This window comes from Lepidochelys kempii, chromosome 14, assembly GCF_965140285.1.
Source record: "Lepidochelys kempii isolate rLepKem1 chromosome 14, rLepKem1.hap1, whole genome shotgun sequence".
Lineage (NCBI taxonomy): Eukaryota > Metazoa > Chordata > Testudines > Cheloniidae > Lepidochelys > Lepidochelys kempii.
Window position 1 is genome coordinate 25,664,939 of NC_136393.1, and position 20,809 is coordinate 25,685,747.

At 43.9% G+C, this 20,809-nt stretch overlaps 1 protein-coding gene across 5 annotated transcripts in view; it reads right to left on the bottom strand.

Moving 5' to 3' along the window:
* The window catches only part of DNAH9 (dynein axonemal heavy chain 9), a 391,252-nt gene that overhangs the window by 346,042 nt on the left and 24,401 nt on the right, over positions 1-20,809 (bottom strand). For all 5 annotated transcript variants that reach the window (XM_073310874.2, XM_073310873.2, XM_073310875.2 and 2 more), the window contains 6 exons: positions 18,361-18,477; positions 16,946-17,096; positions 8,863-8,977; positions 5,720-5,788; positions 3,209-3,335; positions 1,005-1,260 (listed from right to left, as the gene is read on the bottom strand). In XM_073310874.2, the coding sequence (XP_073166975.2) occupies positions 1,005-1,260; positions 3,209-3,335; positions 5,720-5,788; positions 8,863-8,977; positions 16,946-17,096; positions 18,361-18,477 (835 nt within the window). The remainder of the gene's footprint in view (positions 1-1,004; positions 1,261-3,208; positions 3,336-5,719; positions 5,789-8,862; positions 8,978-16,945; positions 17,097-18,360; positions 18,478-20,809) is intronic.

Here is a 20,809-nt window from a genome sequence, read left to right on the forward strand (position 1 = left end):
CCCGGGGGTGGGGCTGGATTTGCCCCATGAGGCCCTCTGGCCACCACCACAGCTGCCAGCACATGCTCAGCCCAGCATGTGGGCTTCTCCATCCCAGTCACAGCAAGCGCTTGCATTTAGAGGCAGGTGACTCAGGGGCTGACATGGGGAAGAAGCTCCGTCCCAGGCTTTATGTTCTGTCTGAAGCGAGGCAATTTCTCAGCACCTGATCATCCCCAAAAGGTGGTTTTGCTTTGGAGAGTCATAAGAGCAAAAGTACTTCTGGTCACCCCATGGATTTTTGGAAGGAAACGAAAGGGCATCTTCCACCAGTTCATTTTCAAATGGGAATATTCACCACCAGGAAACTGTTCTATTTGCACTTAAAATTAACGAGGTAAGAACTGACGTAAAAGCATCCTGAGGTAATGGTGCATATGAACAGCCTGTGCATTATTAATCGTACTCTTCATTTCACGCTTCTAGAAAAAAATCTATTTGCTGCAGTGACCTTTCCTGGGAATAATCAGGCATCAGCGCTGCACAGGCCTCCCTGGCTCTAGAGGGGTTCAATCACTTTCCATTCTGGTGTCAGAGCACCACTGGAAGAGTGACCAACCGCCCCAGAAATCACCACTCTGGTACCCCCGAAAGCAGCACCTCCCCATAGCAGTTGTTAGCAGCACTGGGGAGACCATACAGCAGGGTCTCACTTTTCTTGTGTTTCAGCCATCCAACTGCTTTATTTTTAGCAAATTAAAGAGGTCAGTGACAACAGCCCGTAAAACGGCCCTCCTCCAATGGTAACACTGCTTTTCTCGTGAGCTTTCAAATGTCCTTAAACACAAAGCTACCAGTCCCAGACCCTCCTCCAGATGCCACAGTGCCCAGGAAGGGAGTGGATGGCCATAGTGGAGGAATGTGAGCACATGTCCATGAACACATCTGACCTGGGAATCCCAGCTGAGGAGTAGGAGAGCAATGACTCACCTGCACCTCCCCAATCAGTGGGTTTGTGGACTTACCTTCTGTCTTCCAGTTCAGTGTCTCTTCTGCCTCTTTCAGCCTGGAGTCAATATCCTGCAGCTGCCCCTGCACCAGAGGGTATTCCACCTCGAGGACTGTCCTCAGGATCTTATTGTACCCATTCACCATCAGCTCCAAGTTAGCCACCAGCTTCCGGTACGACTCCTTGGAGGAGTAGATTTCTGCTGCTGTTTCGGGGATGCTCTCCACCTGGTTTGCCTCCAGATAACTCACTTCCCTGAGCACTGAAATCAGCTAGAAAACAACCAGTGCAGATAGACTCATTGTGATAGGGTGTCCACCCCCACACAGGCCCTGAAGGGGTTAAGGTGCTCAGGTGGGCCAATTACCTACCCAGGCTGCACCTGGACGAGAAGCCAGGGAGCAGGGATTGATTAAATGAGGCTCAGCTAGACAGAAAGAGGAGGGGCCTGTATAAAGTCCAGGAGCTGAGGGCAGAAGGAGGCTGCAGAGTAGCCTGGAGTCACTCACTGGGAGAAGGGAGGTGTGTTTTGAGCAACAGAGGCATGCAGCCTACAGTTCTCCCTGGGATGAGGCAGTTGTGTGACTGGTAAACTCAGAGAAGGGGAAAGAGCCAGAAATTATGGCAAGGCTCAGGGAAAAGCCAGTAAGGGCCAGGATAGAACAGACTTTTGGTGCTGACTTGAGGGCCCCTGAGCTGGAACATGGAGTAGAGGGTGGGCCCAGGTTTCCCTGCCAGCTACTAGGGAAGTGGTGCAAACCAGACAGTGGAGAGCGGACTGCCTGGGACAGTTTGCCCAGGACAGCTTTGATACCCCAGAAGGGGAGGACCATAGTGACCTGGCCAGAGGGCTGAGTCACAAAGAAGAAGTTGCAGCTCCTGGAGTGAGAGGGGCCACAGGGCAAGACAGGACAGGTGAACAGACTGCCAGAGGGGGTGCAGCACCTGGAAAAAATTAATCCCCAAAGCGGCCAGGGGGAGGCACCCTAGTGGTGAGTAGACCCCATGGACTCATTGTTTCTTCTGATGACACCTACAGAACTGCAGTCCAGGGACTGACCCACTCACCTTCTCTCAGTTAGCTGACACTTTTCTAATTCTGAACATTTTTTAGTTTTCAAAAGCAATGATTTGGGGGTGGCTTTTTACTTATAGGGGAGCTTTTCTCTGACAAGTGACCCACAAATGCATCGTACTGAATGTCTCCCACCAATCTCTATACCAATGTACTTTAAGAACAAGTAACAAGATGGTTTTTCTAGCTGCCATCCCAGCAAATTCCTTGCAACCCCTGAAAGCCATGCTGGGCATGTTCCTTCTCAAACATCGACCCAGTGACACCTGTGCAACCTTCTCACCTTCATGGAATGTGCACAGGTGTAACTCATTGGAACTTAGCAAACAATTTTCTTGATGATGCACAAAAAGGAATGGACTCATGCTTCCCCCCCCTTTGAGCTATGTGGTCTCTGTGATGCTAATGGGAATATCAGAAAAACAATGATAAAAACTGAGGTTTTTTACCAGTAGATACAACTATAAATGCACTGAGAGAGCAGAACCGAAAACCTCTGCTTAGCCACATGGCCAGCTTCAACACAAACTTCCTATAAACAAAATCCTCTTTCCCCTACCCCCAACTAAAAATACATCAGAGCCAGAGCCCCTTTGTGTGCTTCATGGACCCTGCCTGGATTTTCTGTTGAATCCATCCCCAAGGACATATCCTGTTTTATACCACTGAAAAAACAGGTCACCCTAACACAAGGACAGTGAATTCTTAAAAAGAAAAGGAGTACTTGTGGCACCTTAGAGACTAACCAATTTATCTGAGCATAAGCATTCGTGAGCTACAGCTCACTTCATCGGATGCATACTGTGGAAAGTATAGAAGATCTTTTGCATAGTAAATTCTTACAGCATGAAGCATGCAGGCTCCAAAACAGCTGAATTAGGATTTGTGTATGAGGTACACAGGAATTTCCACTGGAAGGATTCACTTTGAATATGATATTTAACAGGAGACATGGCCCAGGAGGAGGAGAGTAAATTCAAGTTGTCTGTCAGGGAAGATGCTGCATGGTGCTGGGAATGCACTTTTAGCAGAGTGGGTCCAATGCATCTTCTTGAACCCAGGGTAGCCCCAGTGAAATACAGTCACGTGACAGGGTGCAATGTGCAGTAAGTCTTGCAGTGAGATTAATTATCTTCATATTTTACCTGCAGATCAAAATTGACTGTGATCAGCTTGGTCTCTGGATCTCGTCTTATAACTGGCCGGGTGAGATTATACTGTGATTTTTCAGACACTGTCTGGGACCAATCCTTATAGAGCTTCTCCTGATACCTGCCAGAGACAACGTTCATCAGGCATCTGCCAGTCAGCCAAAGAGGCAGGTCTGAATGAAAGATAAACCTACTTCACAACTCAGAAATATGAATGAATTTTAAGAAAAAATATCCCACAGCACCTCCACAAAGACCAAACCTGCAAATACATGCATGAGGAAACTGGGAAAATGCAAATCAGAAAGTCAAAGATTTCAGGTAAGATATTCAAAAGCACCTGAGTGATTTAGGAGACTAAGTCTCATTTTCAAAAGTGCCACACCAACAGATTTTCAAAGGTGTTTGGTCCCCAAAAGCTGCAGATCGGTGCCTGGTGGGATTTTCAAAAATGCCTAAAGATGTTGTGTGTTTAACTACCATCAATGTCATTGTTGACAATCCCACTAGGTGCCTATCTACATCTTTAGGCACCTGTGAAAATCTGGCTCTGGGGCACTTAGGAGCCTATGGGTATGTCTACACTTTGAGCTGGGGGTATAATTCTCAGCTCAAATTGACATACGTGCAGTAGTTCTGAATGAGCGAAAACAGCAGAGTAGCCATGAGGGTATGAACGGTGGGAGGAGCTATCCTCCCTGCATACAATCCCATCAGAAGCACTAGGTAGGCATGCAAACAGCTAACCCCTCCCACCACTCGCCCAGCCATGGCTACACTGCTATTTTAGCATATGCTGGTATGTCTCTTTGAGCTGGGAATCACATCCCCCGCTCAGAGTGTAGCCGTATGCTAAGTTTCTTTGAAACCAATGGGACTTAGGTTCCTAAACGTTTAAGTTGCTTTTGAAATGGGGACTTAGGATCCTGGACTGTTCTGAGAGTTCTATCCCGTGTCATGACAGCTGGCACTGTTGAACCATTATTTGAACATTTCTAGCCCCTCAGCTGTTAGGAGGAGGACACTGAAATCTGGCAGGCTGGTAGAATCATAGAATATCAGGGTTGGAAGGGACCCCAGAAGGTCATCTAGTCCAACCCCCTGCTCGAAGCAGGACCAATTCCCAGTTAAATCATCCCAGCCAGGGCTTTGTCAAGCCTGACCTTAAAAACCTCTAAGGAAGGAGATTCTACCACCTCCCTAGGTAACGCATTCCAGTGTTTCACCACCCTCCTAGTGAAAAAGTTTTTCCTAATATTCAATCTAAACCTCCCCCACTGCAACTTGAGACCATTACTCCTCGTTCTGGTAGTCCTGAAGTCAGACAGGGTTTCATGGGGACAGTGAAAAGCAGCTATCTAGATTATGCCTAATTATACGCCATACAGTCTCATCATTTGTGTATGTGGAGTTTGCTCACCTACTGAAAGTTTATAGCAGCACTTCAGCTTCTGCTAGGCTGTACCGCACATGCTCCCTGGCACCAAGGAGACTCCTGCAGCATTCCCAAGACATCAAAGGGGTTGTAATTCCATATGGGGCACAGTCAAAAAGTTTCTTCCTCCTCCTTTCACCACCAAACCGAGGTTTGGCCTAGAAGCTTGGAGCATGGTGGGTGGCACCTTGATGGAATGAGCTTTCCACCAGTGAGAACTTCTTAATTCGGCCAAGGCTGGATTCTCAGTTAATTGCATTGCCAATTAACACATTCCTGAATGGTGAAATTTCACCCCAGTAACAAACAGCAAATCTTCATATACTTACCCCACATGAAAAGTCACAATTTTTGATGGAAAATGGCAGGTTTTTACCCATAGTAGTTAATATTAATTTTTGTGGGAATCACTCCACAACTGGGGCAAAACCACAAGGTATTCTGAGTTTTGGGAAGCCGGTAAGAGGATGTTTTTCCACATGGATGAATTTCTAGTCCTAGTTGAGTGTCTAAGAGGAGAACATAATGTTTGCTGCCTGTACACTGGTTAGTGCTACCATGGCAGAGCTGTGCTGGGAAACATTGTCAAGAGATCCACACTCCGGATCCGTCCTGAAGGGTCTTTTATAGGGATTCTTCACTACATTGATTTCATGTTGTAATTAAAACGTCTACCCTTTTCATCATCCATTTAAGAGCCAGCTCTTCTAATAAGTCTGTATCAGGAGAGATACTCCAAGGAGGCCAGCCCTTTATTTCTCATTAGCTGATTAACATCAGAAAGCGATTCTGTGATACACACCTGCCAAGTGAAAACCTCTGGAAAACAAGCCAATGCAGAACAAAATAATACAGTGCTTCTAATCACAGAAAAACAAAACCAAAGGCATCTGATTTAGAGACTACAAGTGCTTAATGCAAGCTACAAAGTAACAGATTGGCTGGAAGCTAGGGCTCTGCTCCAACGCCCACGGGAGTCAACAGGAACCTTTGGATACTCCTGTGATGTGCAGCTGAATCAAACCCTTATATAAGATAGGGCTAAGTTAGGGCTAAGTGAACAGACTTACCTTTCTAGCAACTGTACCATGTCTTTGTACTTCTGTATCATTCTTTTTCCTTCAGGGGACTCCAGGCAACTATCAGTGGAACAGAGGCATTGTTACACAATGGATGGAAACTGTAGATTACCTCCTTGTTTCAAACACATTTTTCTGAAAGCATTTCATGCCATGGGCAGGTGCCATTTTAACAATCCTGGAGTTTTAGATTCTATACATGTGCTTTCATTTAAGATTAAATCTAAGTGTATTTGAACTCTTCAGGGCAGGGATTGTCTTTGTTCTGCATAACAGGGCCCTGGGTTTTGACAGGGGTCTCTAGGTGCTACAGTAATACAAATAATAATCACAGATGATTTATCTGCCTTCTCTTAAATGTTTTTATACTGCTAACGGCTCAGGTTTAAGTGCAAGACCCGTGCCATTCTTAATGTAAGGTTCATCACTTTTTTTTTTTTTTTTTTTTAAATACCCCACATGGCCAATATGACACTTGGGGGCTCCCAGCATTGCAATTCTGCAATTCCCCCATTCCCCGGTTCTCCCCTTCTACCTAGCCTTAGTGCAGCGCTATTGAGCGTGGCAATTACCCTACCTCCCCCCAGATGCCACTGCCTTATGGAGCTCATGAGTGCCATAGCTCTTTGACTCTCCTAGCCTCTCTTTGCCCAGCAGAGCTTGGACGGATTGCAGACTCTTCACGTCCCCAGCTTGGATGGCCCTGTGCAATGTAGGAGAGAGCTCCAGCATTCCCATTTCTTCATCTGCATTTTTGGTGGCTGAGAGTTTTGCAGAGCACCCCCACAGCTGTACTCTCTTTGTGATGCCTGGATTACTGTACCAAGCAATAGCAGGTTTAGTACATAAGTCTTTACAGTTGGGACTTTTTAATTCACCTTTGTCCATGTTTTAGTCTTATTTAAATCCATGTAAAGTTTGAAAATCAAGCTATTTTGTTAAACTAGAGAGAACCAAAAAAGTTAAATGCTACGTAAAATGTCCCAAGTGTCAGACTGAAGCATCAATGGCTTGCAAATGGCCTGATCAGCTGCCTTCAGCCTTTAAAAAACCTTTGATTGTACCCTGGATGTAAACCCCAACCTCAACTCCTCAGCAGTCACGAGAGGGGAGAAAACGGAGCTCAGGAGCAGCTGCCTGTGTCCTGACTCTCCCTTTGGGATTGTGGGGGAACAGGTGGGGTCTGGGCAAAGCTGAGACTGAGAGGACTGCGTAGGGGGCTCTGAGGAAGGCAGATTGACCTGTGATAGAGCCCGTGTTCCAAGCCCTCAGGACGGTGGCCTAGAGCACTGTGGGATTGCACTGGGCAGACTTTGTACAACTACAGTGCCTGTGCTTCCCTTACACAAGAACTAGCATTGCAATGCCTCAAAGTGAACCACTGAGGGCTCAGGCATGTCATACAGCTATTGCACTGGACACACCTGTGACACGCTGGAAGCATAGGCGTGATGTGTTTCATGTGGTGTCCATGCAAATGCTCTCTAATGTAGAGAGCCTGAGGGTACCAGTCCAGTGCTGTGCTGTAAAGGAATGGCTAGTGACTGAATTCAGATGGAATTTTTTTTTCTTTACAAATGTTCAGGTTTATCATCAAAAAATGTGAGGGGCTTTGGTTTTTTGATGAAAATCTGAAATTTTTTCACAAAAACCAATATTTTTTTCACAGAAATTTGCATTGAGTTGAAAGGCCAGTGTCTGCCAAACAAAAGTTTTGGACCAGCTGTAAGTAAGGCCCAGAACTCCTTCACACAGATCACTGTGCAGTCACCTTCCCGGAAAAATATTCACATATGTCAGGGCCAGATCTGAACAAGGCTTCCTCACCCCACCACAAATGCCCTGAGCTAGTCAGTCCTCATCTTCCCTTTTTATTTTTATTTTACCTTACAAGCTGCACGTCTGCTACAGCAGCCTCTCACCTACAGCTGGAGGGCAGGTTATTAGCTGAGCCTAATGGAGTGAACAGAATCTGTATAAAATGCAGATCTGGCCTTTCTTCGCGGTGTATAGCATTTGCTGTGAAAGCTTCCAGGGAATGCAATGGATTTGGGTTATGTGTATGGGGCAGTGGGTACGGGCTTCCATTCTCACCCTGTTAATGTCTTTATTACTACAAACTAGTAGTATAGTTAGGGTTGCAGCACACAGGCTATTGATAGCAAAACACTGGACAGAGCAAAGGGAATGTCTTATTAGAGGACTGTTTCAAAAATGCAGACTCATCACAGTTTATAATCCCTTCTAGCAAGAACCAGCAGCCAGAGTCACCCCACGCTCCAAGGTAATGCCAATGGAGTTCTTTCAACCGTCATGAACCAAAACCATCAAACTCCTTTGCTTAGTTGCTTTCTGCTTCCTATGGCTTTATCAGGTGTGCCTACAACCAGTCTCAGGCCAGTAAGAGATGAAAGCAGCCAGTATGTGGGGACTGTTTTTACTAGATGACCCATAAATAACAAAAAAAGAAATGTTCTGATGGAAAAAATTTCAATATCTTCCAGGTTTGCCCCTTAATGGAGCAATTGTTTTCAATCCTTCTCATTTGTGGACAAGCAGCACCCCCACTGACCTCTGCCAATGCACTTCAATCCTGACCCTTAGCCCCCTTCCTATTTCAAACCTGGAAACTCCACACAGTTCTGCCAATGCTGCTCGGTCTAGTACTACAGCTGTCCCTGCTGCAGCAGTGCAAAACCCCTTTCCCTTCACAGCTCTGCCAAGGTGCCTTAATCACAACCTGAAGCATCCCTATTGTTCTAGTCCTGGGCTCCTCTTGAGCAGAGACTATCTATGCAGGATTGTATAGTGGTGGGGAAAAGGTCCAATAACTCCTTCACTTCGAACCTAAACCTATGTTTGAAAGCTGATAAGCCCTGTGCATCTACCCACTGTGCCTCTTAATCATTTTACAACCAACCCAATTAAGGAACTTATTAAAAAATGATTTCAGGAAAGCTGAAAACACAATTGTAATTACTTCTCCATGACAAACACACTTTACCTTTCTGGCTAAAAAAGGATTTTTAGCTCGAATTAGAATACAATAGTCAACACAGGATGAAATTCAGATTAATTGAGAAAAGGGATCGAGATAGTTAAAACAATAACTTATCTGTGATAAAGATACGCACGGATGTGTGATGTGCCTAAAATGACTGAATGGGACCTGGATCCGGTCTCTCAGCTCCTGAGCCCAGCGCAAAGCCCCAGCTACCAAGGACATGTTCCTGTGCACGGAGGGGTAGCCTGAATGAAGACAAATGTAACTTAAAGTGAGGATTTGAAGGTATTTACTACACAGCTCTGCACAGTATATCATCCCCAACAGCAGAGATCCCACTGATGATAACATGTCTATTTAACGTCCCCCTGATTTCCTAGGATTTCTCTTCGAACCCAGCATTTTGGAATCATAATACAATCCTGGAGCAAAGGCAGGCTTTAACTGCCTACTTGATGGGGGATCCCAGTCAATGTCTGTCTCAATCTCTTTGCTCTTCTTTAAAAAGAAAAGGAGTACTTGTGGCACCTTAGAGACTAACCAATTTATTTGAGCATGAGCTTTCGTGAGCTACAGCTCACTTCATCAGATGTTTACCGTGGAAACTGCAGCAGACTTTATATACACACAGAAATCATGAAACAATACCTCCTCCCACCCCACTGTCCTGCTGGTAATAGCTTATCTAAAGTGATCAACAGGTGGGCCATTTCCAGCACAAATCCAGGTTTTCTCACCCTCCACCCCCCCACACAAATTCACTCTCCTGCTGGTGCTAGCCCATCCAAAGTGACAACTCTTTACATAATCAAGTCGGGCTATTTCCTGCATAGATCAAGGTTTTCTCACATCCCCCCCACCCCCATACACACACAAACTCACTCTCCTGCTGGTAAGACCATTACCAGCATTACCAGCAGGAGAGTGAGTTTGTGTGTGTATGGGGGTGGGGGGGATGTGAGAAAACCTTGATCTATGCAGGAAATAGCCCGACTTGATTATGTAAAGAGTTGTCACTTTGGATGGGCTAGCACCAGCAGGAGAGTGAATTTGTGGGGGGGGGTGGAGGGTGAGAAAACCTGGATTTGTGCTGGAAATGGCCCACCTGTTGATCACTTTAGATAAGCTATTACCAGCAGGACAGTGGGGTGGGAGGAGGTATTGTTTCATGATTTCTGTGTGTATATAAAGTCTGCTGCAGTTTCCACGGTAAACATCTGATGAAGTGAGCTGTAGCTCACGAAAGCTCATGCTCAAATAAATTGGTTAGTCTCTAAGGTGCCACAAGTACTCCTTTTCTTTTTGCGAATACAGACTAACACGGCTGTTCCTCTGAAACCTTGCTCTTCTTTGTGAGTCATTAATGACTTTGGGAACAATGCCTCACAGCAAACTCAACAGGTCCTGAAAGAATTGCAGTGGTATCTGGCAAGGCAAGTTAATGGCATGCTGTGATTCTGTGTAACACTAGTGCCTCATGGAACATACTATCTTTGATTAAATGGGCTGCCTGATCCCCTGATTTGCAGAATCACTGCGCTCCAGACTAAGAAATCTGCAAAACTTGCCAGGGCCTGGGGACCTCGTTGTGCCATCAGTCAGGACGCAATAACAGCAGTGGTGTTGCTGGGAGCTGTGCATGCAGAGCAAGAGCAGCACAGAGCTGAGAATGATCACATCTTTTACACAATTCAACAAAATATTTCTACTGACTTAGAACAACTTGCAAAGCAAACACGGCCAGTGATGTCCTGGTCCCATTAACATCAACGAGAGTTTTGCTGTTTACTTCAAACAAGTCAGGCTTTCACCCCACATATTTAACCTAGTGCCAAATAACCTTTTTCGTCTGACTCTTTCAAAATGTTTAGGATGATTTATTACATCTTTGCAATGATCAAACTAGGAGTGGCAAGGACACAGTGTAAAAATACACAGTGCTTCTAACTCGCACACCTTTATATTTGTTTACTTCAGATTAAAATATTTTAAGCCATAAACATTTTCAAACCACAGAGCATTAAAAGCAGAATAAAACAAAGTAACTGTAGCACCAATATAGCACAGCCCACACTGACACAATGTGGATCATGGTCCCCGTCTAGTGTCAACCCATATATAGAAAGGGTCGTGAGTCAGTTTCAGCAGCTGAGTTACAAAGCCTGCTTCTTTAACTCAGGAATTAGAAGCTCATACTTTAAAATCCTGAGGTCCAGGTTCATTCCCTGAAGGTGGTGTGATCTGGGTATCATTCAAATAGCTAGTCTTTGATTCTGACAATCTGATAGGAGGAGCCTGTCTCTTCCATCCTGTGTCAGTGTTCATGGACTGAGTAAACGAACAGTAAAACTCATGGCGATCGGGGGAAGTCCCGAACGACTGGAAAAAGGCTAATGTAGTGCCCATCTTTTAAAAAGGGAAGAAGGAGGATCCTGAGAACTACTGGCCAGTCAGCCTCACCTCAGTCCCTGGAAAAATCATCCTCAAGGTCCTCAAGGAATCAATTCGGAAGCACTTAGAGGAGAGGAAAGTGATCAGGAACAGTCAGCATGGATTCACCAAGGGCAAGTCATGCCTGACTAATCTAATTGCTTTCTATGACAAGGTAACTGGCTCTGTGGATGAGGGGAAAGCGGTGGACATGTTGTTCCTTGACTTCACCAAAGCTTTTGACACGGTCTCCCACAGTATTCTTGCCAGCAAGTTAAAGAAGTATGGGCTGGATGAATGGACTATAAGGTGGATAGAAAGTTGGCTAGATTGTCGGGCTCAACAGGTAGTGATCAATGGCTCCATGTCTAGTTGGCAGCTGGTATCAAGAGGAGTGCCCCAATGGTCGGTCCTCAGGCTGGTTTTGTTCAATATCTTCATTAATGATCTGGAGGATGGTGTGGATTGCATCCTCAGCAAGTTTGCAGATGACACTAAACTGGGAGGAGAGGTAGAGATGCTGGAGGGTAGGGATAGGATACAGAGGGACCTAGACAAATTAGAGGATTGGGCCAAAAGAAATCTGATGAGGTTCAACAAGGACAAGTGCAGAATCCTGCACTTAGGATGGAAGAATCCAATGCACCGCTACAGACTAGGGACCGAATGGCTAGGCAGCAGTTCTGCAGAAAAGGATCTAGGGGTTACAGTGGACGAGAAGCTGGATATGAGTCAACAGTGTGCCCTTGTTGCCAAGAAGGCCAATGGCATTTTGGGATGTATAAGTAGGGGCATAGCCAGCAGATCAAGGGACGTGATCGTTCCCCTCTATTCGACATTGGTGAGGCCTCATCTGGAGTACTGTGTCCAGTTTTGGGCCCCACACTACAAGGAGGATGTGGAAAAATTAGAAAACTTGCAGCGGAGGGCAACAAAAATTATTAGGGGACTGGAACACTTCACTTATGAGGAGAGGTTGAAGGAACTGGGATTGTTTAGTCTGCAGAAGAGAAGAATGAGGGGGGATTTGATAGCTGCTTTCAACTACCTGAAAGGGGGTTCCAAAGAGGATGGATCTAGACTGTTCTCAGTGGTAGCAGATGACAGAACGAGGAGTAATGGTCTCAAGTTGCAGTGCGGGAGGTTTAGGTTGGATATTAGGAAAAACTTTTTCACTAGGAGGGTGGTGAAACACTGGAATGCGTCACCTAGGGAGGTGGTAGAATCTCCTTCCTTAGGAGTTTTTAAGGTCAGGCTTGACAAAGCCCTGGCTGGGATGATTTAGTTGGGGATTGGTCCTCCTTTGAGCAGAGGGTTGGACTAGATGACCTCCTGAGGTCCCTTCCAACCCTGATATTCTATGATTCTATGATTTCTGCTAATGCACTTTGCATTTACAAGTTTCAGGGGAAATGCTGGAAACGCATATCCAGGCAGCGTACAAGTCTCTCTGTTCAGACATGCAAGTCCCATTAACTAGGAGAGGCAGTTACATGAGCATGTGGTGATGGGAGAAACTCCTTCCTCTCACAGGTTAGTTGGATGTAAAACTAAGCACGTGTCATCAATCCCAATTTCAATTTCAGGTAAAGTGGATTTAAAAAAACCATGATTTAAAAAAGAATCTGACTTTTAAAACAATTTGAATCCATTTTTTTTATTTCAATTAGATTTTTATTTATATGTTGCTAGTTCTTTAATTTCTTCTCATTTTGTAGGCCTTGGCTGATAAAGTGATGCTTTTCAGAGTTGGTCAAAAAATGTCCACTGAAACATTTTTGCAATGGAAAATGACTTTTTGACAAAACAATTTTTTTACCAAAACATTTTTGCTTTCATCAAAAACTTTCAGCAATTGAACACACATGCAAGAAGTAAGGAGAATAATCAGAAAGAACTGGAAGTATTAATATATAAGCTAAATTATTATGTAATTGGTGTCACACAGAGATTTGGTGGGAAAGGTCTCATGACTGGAATATTGCTATAAAGGGATACAGCAAAATGTCCCATAAATCCTTGGAATGTATTAGGGACAAGTTTTTGTTTCAAAAAGTGGAGGAAATAACCAGGGGAACAGATATTTTAGATTTGATTCTGACCAACAGGGAAGAATTGGTTGTAAATCTGAAGGTGGAAGGCCTTGGGTGAAAGTGATCATGAAATGACAGATTTCATGAATCTAAGGAAAGGGTGAGAACAGCAGAACAAATTAAAAAAAGAAGACTTTAACAAACTCAGTGAACTACTGTGTAAGGTCCCATGGGAAGAAAATCTAAGGGGAAAAGGAATTCAGGAGACCTAGTAGGTTCTCAAGGTGACAATATTAAAGGCACAACTGCAGACTATCCCGATGCAAAGGAAAGTTAGTAAGAATAGTAAGAGGCCATTATGGCTCCATCAGGTGCGCTTTAATGATCTGAAAATCAAAAACAAATCCTGCACAAAATGGAAACGTGCGGTAATTGCTAAGGAGGAGAACACAAGAACAGCACAAGCGTGTAAGAAAAAATCAGAAAGGCTAAGGTGCAAAATGAGTTACACCAAGCAAAAGACATAAAAGGCAATAAGATGATGTTCTTTAAATACATTAGGAGCAAAGAAAGTTAAAGGAAAGTGTAGGTCCACTACTTAGCAGGAAGGAGAGCTAATATCAGATGACATCAAGAAGGCTGAGGTGTTTAATGCCTATTTTGCTTCATTGTCTTCACTAAAAAGTTTAATGGTGACCAAATACCCAACACAATTAATATTAACAATGGGAGGGGCCACACCCTCACTCTAGTCAACAAGAGGCAAGTGAGTTCTTATGGGCTCAGCCCAGCACTAACCGGACACACCTGTATGGCTTACTCTGCCGGGAGGGAGGGAGGCTGAAATGGGAAAGCCTGCCACACACTAGGGGAACGTTGCTGTGCTTCAGAGACAGCTGACTACAGGGACAGATCAGCAAAGAGGAAGACAGTCATAAACCCTGCCATCCCTGAGACTGCACTGACCAGGTACCAAGCAGGGGTTACCAAAAGGAGAACCTGGAAGCAGACCCTAACCCTGATCAATGACTCTAGAGCCTGCAGGTAAGCCAAGCCCCAAAGGGATGACCAAAAGATTGCCAAAGAGTCTGATGACCTTTGTCTTTTTCTTTTACTCTGATTCTCCTTCTTCCAGAGGAGGGAGAGGGAAAGGAACCTTTTTATTTGTCATGTTTGAAGAAGCCCTTGTGTAAGCAGCCCAAATCATCATCTGGCTGGGACTCAAGGGGGCCCTCACCCACCACAAACAACAAGGGGGAAGGAACACAAGTCAACACAGGGTAAGAACAGGTTAAAGACTATTTAGATAAGTTGAAGGTATTCAAGTTGGCAGGGCCTGATGAAATTCACCCTCGGATACTTGAGGATCTAGCTGAAGCAATCTTGGAACCATTAGCAATTATCTTCAAGAACTTAAAGAGGACGGTTGGGGTCTCAGAGGATTGGAGAAGGGGAAACACGGTACCTATCTTTGACAAGAGGAACAAAGAGGACCAGGGAATGATAGATTAGTCAGCCTAACTACGATACCTGGAAAGATACTGGAAAAAATATTAAACCATCAATGCATAAACATCTAGAGATTATAAGGAACAGCAAATACAGATGTCAAGAACAAATCATGACAAACCAACTGAATTCTCTTCTTTGACAGTGTTACCAGCCTGGTTGATATAAGGGAAGCAGTAGATATGATATATCATGATTTTAGCAAGGCTTTTCACACAGTCCCACATGACATTCTCATAAGCACTCTAGGGAAGTGTGGTCTAGAGGAAATAACTATAAGGTGAGTGCACAACTGGTTGAAAGACTGCACTCAAAGTGTACTTATCAGTGGTTTGCTGTGAAACTGGGAGTGTGCATCTAGTGGGGTCCCACAAGGGTCAGTCCTGAGTTCGGTACTATTCACAAATTTCATTAATGCCATGGCTAATGGAGTGGGGAATATGTTATAAAATTTGCAGATGTCACTTAGCTGGGAGGGACTGTAAATTCTTTGGAGGACAGGATTAGAATTCAAAATAACCTCGACAAATTGGAGAATTAGTCTGAAATCAACAAGATGAAATTCAATAAAGATAAGTGCAAAGTATTTCACTTAGAAAGGATAAATCAAATCCACAACTACAAAATGGAGAATAACTGACTAATACTGCAGAAAAAGATCTGGGGATTAGAGTGGATCACAATTGAATGCAAGCCAACAATGTGATGCAGTTGCCAAAAAGGCTAAGATCATTCGGGGTGTATTAACACGAGTGTTGTATTCAAAACATGGGAAGTAACTGTCCCACTCTACTTGGTATTGGTGAAGCATCAGCTGGGGTACTGTATGCAGCTCTGGCCACCACACTTAAGGAAAGATGTGGACAAATAGGAAAGAGTCCAGAGGAGAACAACAAAAATGATCAAAGGTTTAGAAAACCTGACCTCTGAGGAAAGGTTTAAAAAACTGGGCATGTTTAGTCTTGAGAAAAGAATACTGAGGGGGGAACTGATAAGTCTTGAAATATGTTAAGGGCTATTCTAAAGAGGGCAGTGATCAATTGTCCTCCATGTCCACTGAAGGTAGGACAAGAAGCAATGGACTTAGTCTATAGTAAGGGAGATTTAGGTTAGATATTAGGAAAAACTTTCTAACTCTAAGCGTAGTTAAGCTCTGGAACAGGTTTCCAAGAGCGGTTGTGGAGTCCCCATCATTGGAGGTTTTTAAGAACAGGTTGGACAAACACCTGTCAGGGGCAGTCTAAGTTTACTTTGTCCTGCCTCAGGTGGATATGAGAACTTCTCAAGATTCCTTCCAGTCCCACATTTCTATGATTTTTTTGGTTTTGGGGTTTTCATTTTTCTGATCAAATATTTTTCAGCAATCATTCCCTGATCAGCTTTAATGCTCTTGTTTCTTTATTTAGAGTTTCCTAATTATTAGCAGAATTTCAGATCTTACACACAGGCTTTTTCTACTAAGAAGTTTAATCTTTTTGTAGTTTATGTTTTTGGTTGAATGCAGAATATTCTGGAAAAGTATCAAGTGAGGGAAAGAACTATTGTTTTTAATTTCTGAGAACATACAGGAGAGTTTTCTACCTAGCTGAAATGTTAACCTTACTTCTACATCTGATTGGGGCGTCCTTTCACTCCTCCAGAACTCAGACCAATCACAGCTCACAGATTAGACTCTGCTAGCAAATACTCTGTTGTTCATAAGATTATTAACTACAGGTGTACAAATGTATTTTGTATTATTATAAGGGAACTGAATAGTTATTTCAAATATTTATTTTAAATTATTTAATATTAATATTTGAGTAACTATAAGATTAAGTACATTTATCACACAAAGAATAATTTATAATTTTAAGAGTGCTCATGTTTAAGAGTAAAAGGGAATGATAGGTGGGGGGAAAAAATTACATTTGGTAAGAGTTTGTAGCAAAACAATGTTAATCTTTTCAATATTTTCTTCTTTGTCTATGGCAATCTGTAAAATGCTCTAATGTAGTGAAATTGAAATAAATTAGTTTAAAAACCTGCATTCACAATTTTAATTATAAAAATTATATATTTTAATCTAAAACCACACTAGTACATATTTTCAAATTAGTTTGAGGATTTGTAAAACTGATTTAAGTAAATAATCTTCTTTAAAAAATCAGATTTATATCTTGATGAAAATCAATTCAAATCATCTTGATTGCTCTGCTGTTGTTTCTGGTCAAACAATTTTGCACAATTACTAACACGAACCTAGCTCCATCTCCTCCTGAATATGCCTCAAGTAGATCAATTTAGCATCATCCAGGTCTCCGTCAAACATGGTGATAAGCCGAGGATATTTGTCAGAGGCACTTGCAGCTATCACTGGCCGTTCCAGAAGGCTCCCAAATATGTCCAGTAACTAGGGAGAGGAACAAACGGAAAAGAAAAGGAAAAAAAATCACAGCCCCAGCTTCTCCAGCAGCCCCTGGTTCCTATGAACCTCTTTAAAGGCCATGAACTCTCAATACTGTATTCAATAAGGGATGGTTTTGAAAAAGAAAAATCTGCACTGATCACACTCATTTTTCCATAAAGTCCCATCTCTCGTTCACAAGCATTTCTCAAGCTTTCTCCACAATATGCAGTGCATCGCAATGATCAGAGCTGGTCAAAATTTGTCAAATGAAAACTATTTTCATCGAAAAACAGCTTTTTTTCCCCGAACAAAAATTCCCCCCCCCCAAAAAAAGTTGACACTTTCCATTTTTCACAACATTTGTTATCAACTTTTTTATCAAAATGTTAGTGAAATCATTAATGACAATTTTCACTCACCGAAAACCCCGTTTTTTCATAAACAAAAGATTTTTATTTAACAAAACCTTGGGTTTTTTGTGTACACCACATTTCAGGAACCATAAAAACATCAATAAAATCATTTCATGAAATAGTCTTAAAAATGAAAAATGGGTCCATTTGGACACCTGCTAAATGGGACCAACATTGACCTTTTGAACTTGCTCACCAAATGTTTTGCCATTGTTCTGTCAGCCCCAGGGCTGAGAGAAGGAGTGTCTTGTGGACTAGCTCCCTTCCCAGTTCATCTCTCAACTCTTCTGTTCCTCTCTCTGCCTCTGCCTCTACTTCTCCAGCTGGTCCTCGCCTGCCACTCTGCCCTGAAATGGCTGCCTGGCTCCTTATTTCCTTTCTACCCCAACTGTTCCAGTCCCTGGAAGCCACTGGCAGTTCTAGTCCCTGAAGGTAACTCCTGTTTCCTCTCCTCAGAAATGAGAAGCCTGGAAACCAAAACAAGCAGCTTCAAACAGGGAGGAGAGCTAGACAACTCTTCATGCACCACAAGCAAGCGCTCTGCAGACCAATGCTAGCCCACAGGCTGCAGTGTGGGAATCTCTGCTCTGTTGGCTTGTATAGCAGCACAAACACGCAATGCATCTCTCCCTGGGCATCCAAGCTGTCACCTTATTAACCCTTCACAAACAAAGCAACAGACAGGAAACTAAACGGTCTATTTTAGCTAGAGAAGTGCTTTGCATTTAGAAAAGCAGTCTGCATGTCCTGAACATGGCACTGTCAGAACACAGCTATGGGACATGTAGTTTGTTTGGGGGAGGACGGGGTACCTGTACAAAAAGAGCTTCATTTCTTTGGCAAGAATCACAGACCTTGAAGGCATGCTCCAAGCCAGCTACATCATCAAAAGCCTGGCTGAAAATAGTCCCCAGCCTTCTGTCCATATCTTCCACTTTCTGCTTAAAGTCAGAGACATCATGTTCGAACTCCTAAGGAAATGGGGCACATCAAGCATACAATGTTAGAGTGAGGAACACCGTTCTTGACAAGAATCATCCTGCTTTGGACACTGTCCCCCACTCCTTTCCCCACGCCAAGAGCAGGAAAGGGCAGTTTCCTGTAAGAGGCAGATCCTCAGCGGGTGTAAATCAGTGAAGCTTCACTAACTTCAATACAGCATCATGATTTTACCCCAGCTGAGGATCTCGCCCTAAGTATCTTCAAGCCCATTTGTCTGTGCACCTTCATGACTTGAATGATGTTATTTTTCAGCCATGCAAACTGTAAAAATGTTTATTTTGGGGAGTGTATCATAAGTCACATCTCTAGATCAGAAATCTTGCAAATGCACCTTTTGCATTAAAAAGCAGACATACTTTTAAACCAAATTCATGTTGTGGCTCTGATCACAAGTTTATTGTAAATGGGACCATGTTGAGGCAATGCCATTATCTTTCAACCCATTCTTCATGCATCAATTTTAATAAATGCTTTGAAGTTTGAGAGAGAAAACTAGGTTGTTGGTTTTTTTAAAAAGGTAAAATAATTTTGAACCACACAAAGAATCACAGGGACTTGGCAAACCCGCCAATCAGATTTCAGGCTTCTTAACCTGGACAAAACTTCTTAGCCAGCATCAGCAAGGTCCTGGAATTTTGGGTCTCAGATTTTCTCTAGATTCCCTAACAGCACTGGCTCGTGGCTGGCACAGCTGTGAAGGGGCCATAGCTGATTCATTAACAACCGTGGTTCAGAAAATCCCGTGACAGGCAGGGGAGAACAGGATCTAAAGCCAGCCTCTTCAAGAGGCAGATTTCTGATCCTAGCAGCCACTTTTGTGACCTCCTTCCCTAAGTAAGAACTGTCTGGAACAATATCAGTCTGACAGCTGAGCTCAATAGTAAAACCCTAACAGCCAGCACAGATGTTAGACATACCACAGGGATTCCACTGCTGTGGACTGCAGATGGCAAGACACAGCCAGTGACTGGAGGGGAGTCCTTCTATTACCTCGTTGGCCCCATCCCCAAATTGGACAGTTCCAATTACTAATACTCAGGGAAGGGAACAGTTATTTTAACTTGTCTGTAATGCACCATTATATACGTATATCACAGTACAAGAAATAAATATAATTCCATACAATAACCATGTCAAAAGACAGGTTTCAGAGTAACAGCCGTGTTAGTCTGTATTCGCAAAAAGAAAAGGAGTACTTGTGGCACCTTAGAGACTAACCAATTTATTTGAGCATGAGCTTTCGTGAGCTACATGAAGTGAAGTGAGCTGTAGCTCACGAAAGCTCATGCTCAAATAAATTGGTTAGTCTCTAAGGTGCCACAAGTACTCCTTTTCTTTTTTCTTCATGTCAAAAGAATATCAAGCTCACTGAGGCACTGAACAATAAAAAAATGACATCTGCAAGGTGGCCTGTGCAAGCTTAATTCTGCCCTTTGTGCATATGCATGACACAGTCTTTAAATACATGAGCACACAGTGTAGTTTCCACAGGACCCATGCCTCCTTCAGTGAGCAGTGAAAGAAGCAGATACCCAAGGTATTTTTATCCTCATTGTTCAATGTGTAGATTGCCCACACACATACCCGTTGCCTCGTTCAGGTCAGCCATCCCTTCCCTTCCTTCCTTCTTCACTATGTGCTATCCCGCTTCTGCAGTGCATGAGATGGGGGGCATATGGAATCTTGGAGGACTTTTGTTACTGTGATCTAAGCCTGTATCACCTCGAGGTTAGGCTATGCAGTATGCTCCATGTGCACCTGTAGCTTAAATCAGCTTGGTGACTGAAGCTGGCATAGAATGCAGCTACTTGCTCATTAAGCAGTGCATGTCCCTGGCAGCACATGGCACCCCTGCTTCAGGATCAGCACTGGCTGCCTTTTGGTTTCCAGGTGGAGTTTAAGGTTTTAACCTCTAACGTCCCAAACCACCTGCGACATGCTTTGAGATCTACTAATGAAAAGCACCACAGGTGCCTGCTTCCTCCTTGCCCTGAGGGTGCTCAACCCCTGCTCTTCCCAGGCTCCGCCCCCACTCCACCCCTTCCCCTATGCCCCCACCCCACCTCTTCCCGCCTCCACCCTGCCTCTTCCCATCCAGTTCCACCCCTTCCCCCGGGTGCGCCCCAGCCTCAATCCTCCTCCTTCCCGCAGCACCTCCTGCACACCACTGAACAGCTGATTGCAGCAGGCGCTGGGGGGAAGGGGAGGAGCTGGCTGCCAGCAGGTGCTAAGCATCCACTAATTTTCTTTCCGTGGGTGCTCCTGGGCTAGAGTGCGCTGCTAACTAGCTGCAATGGACAA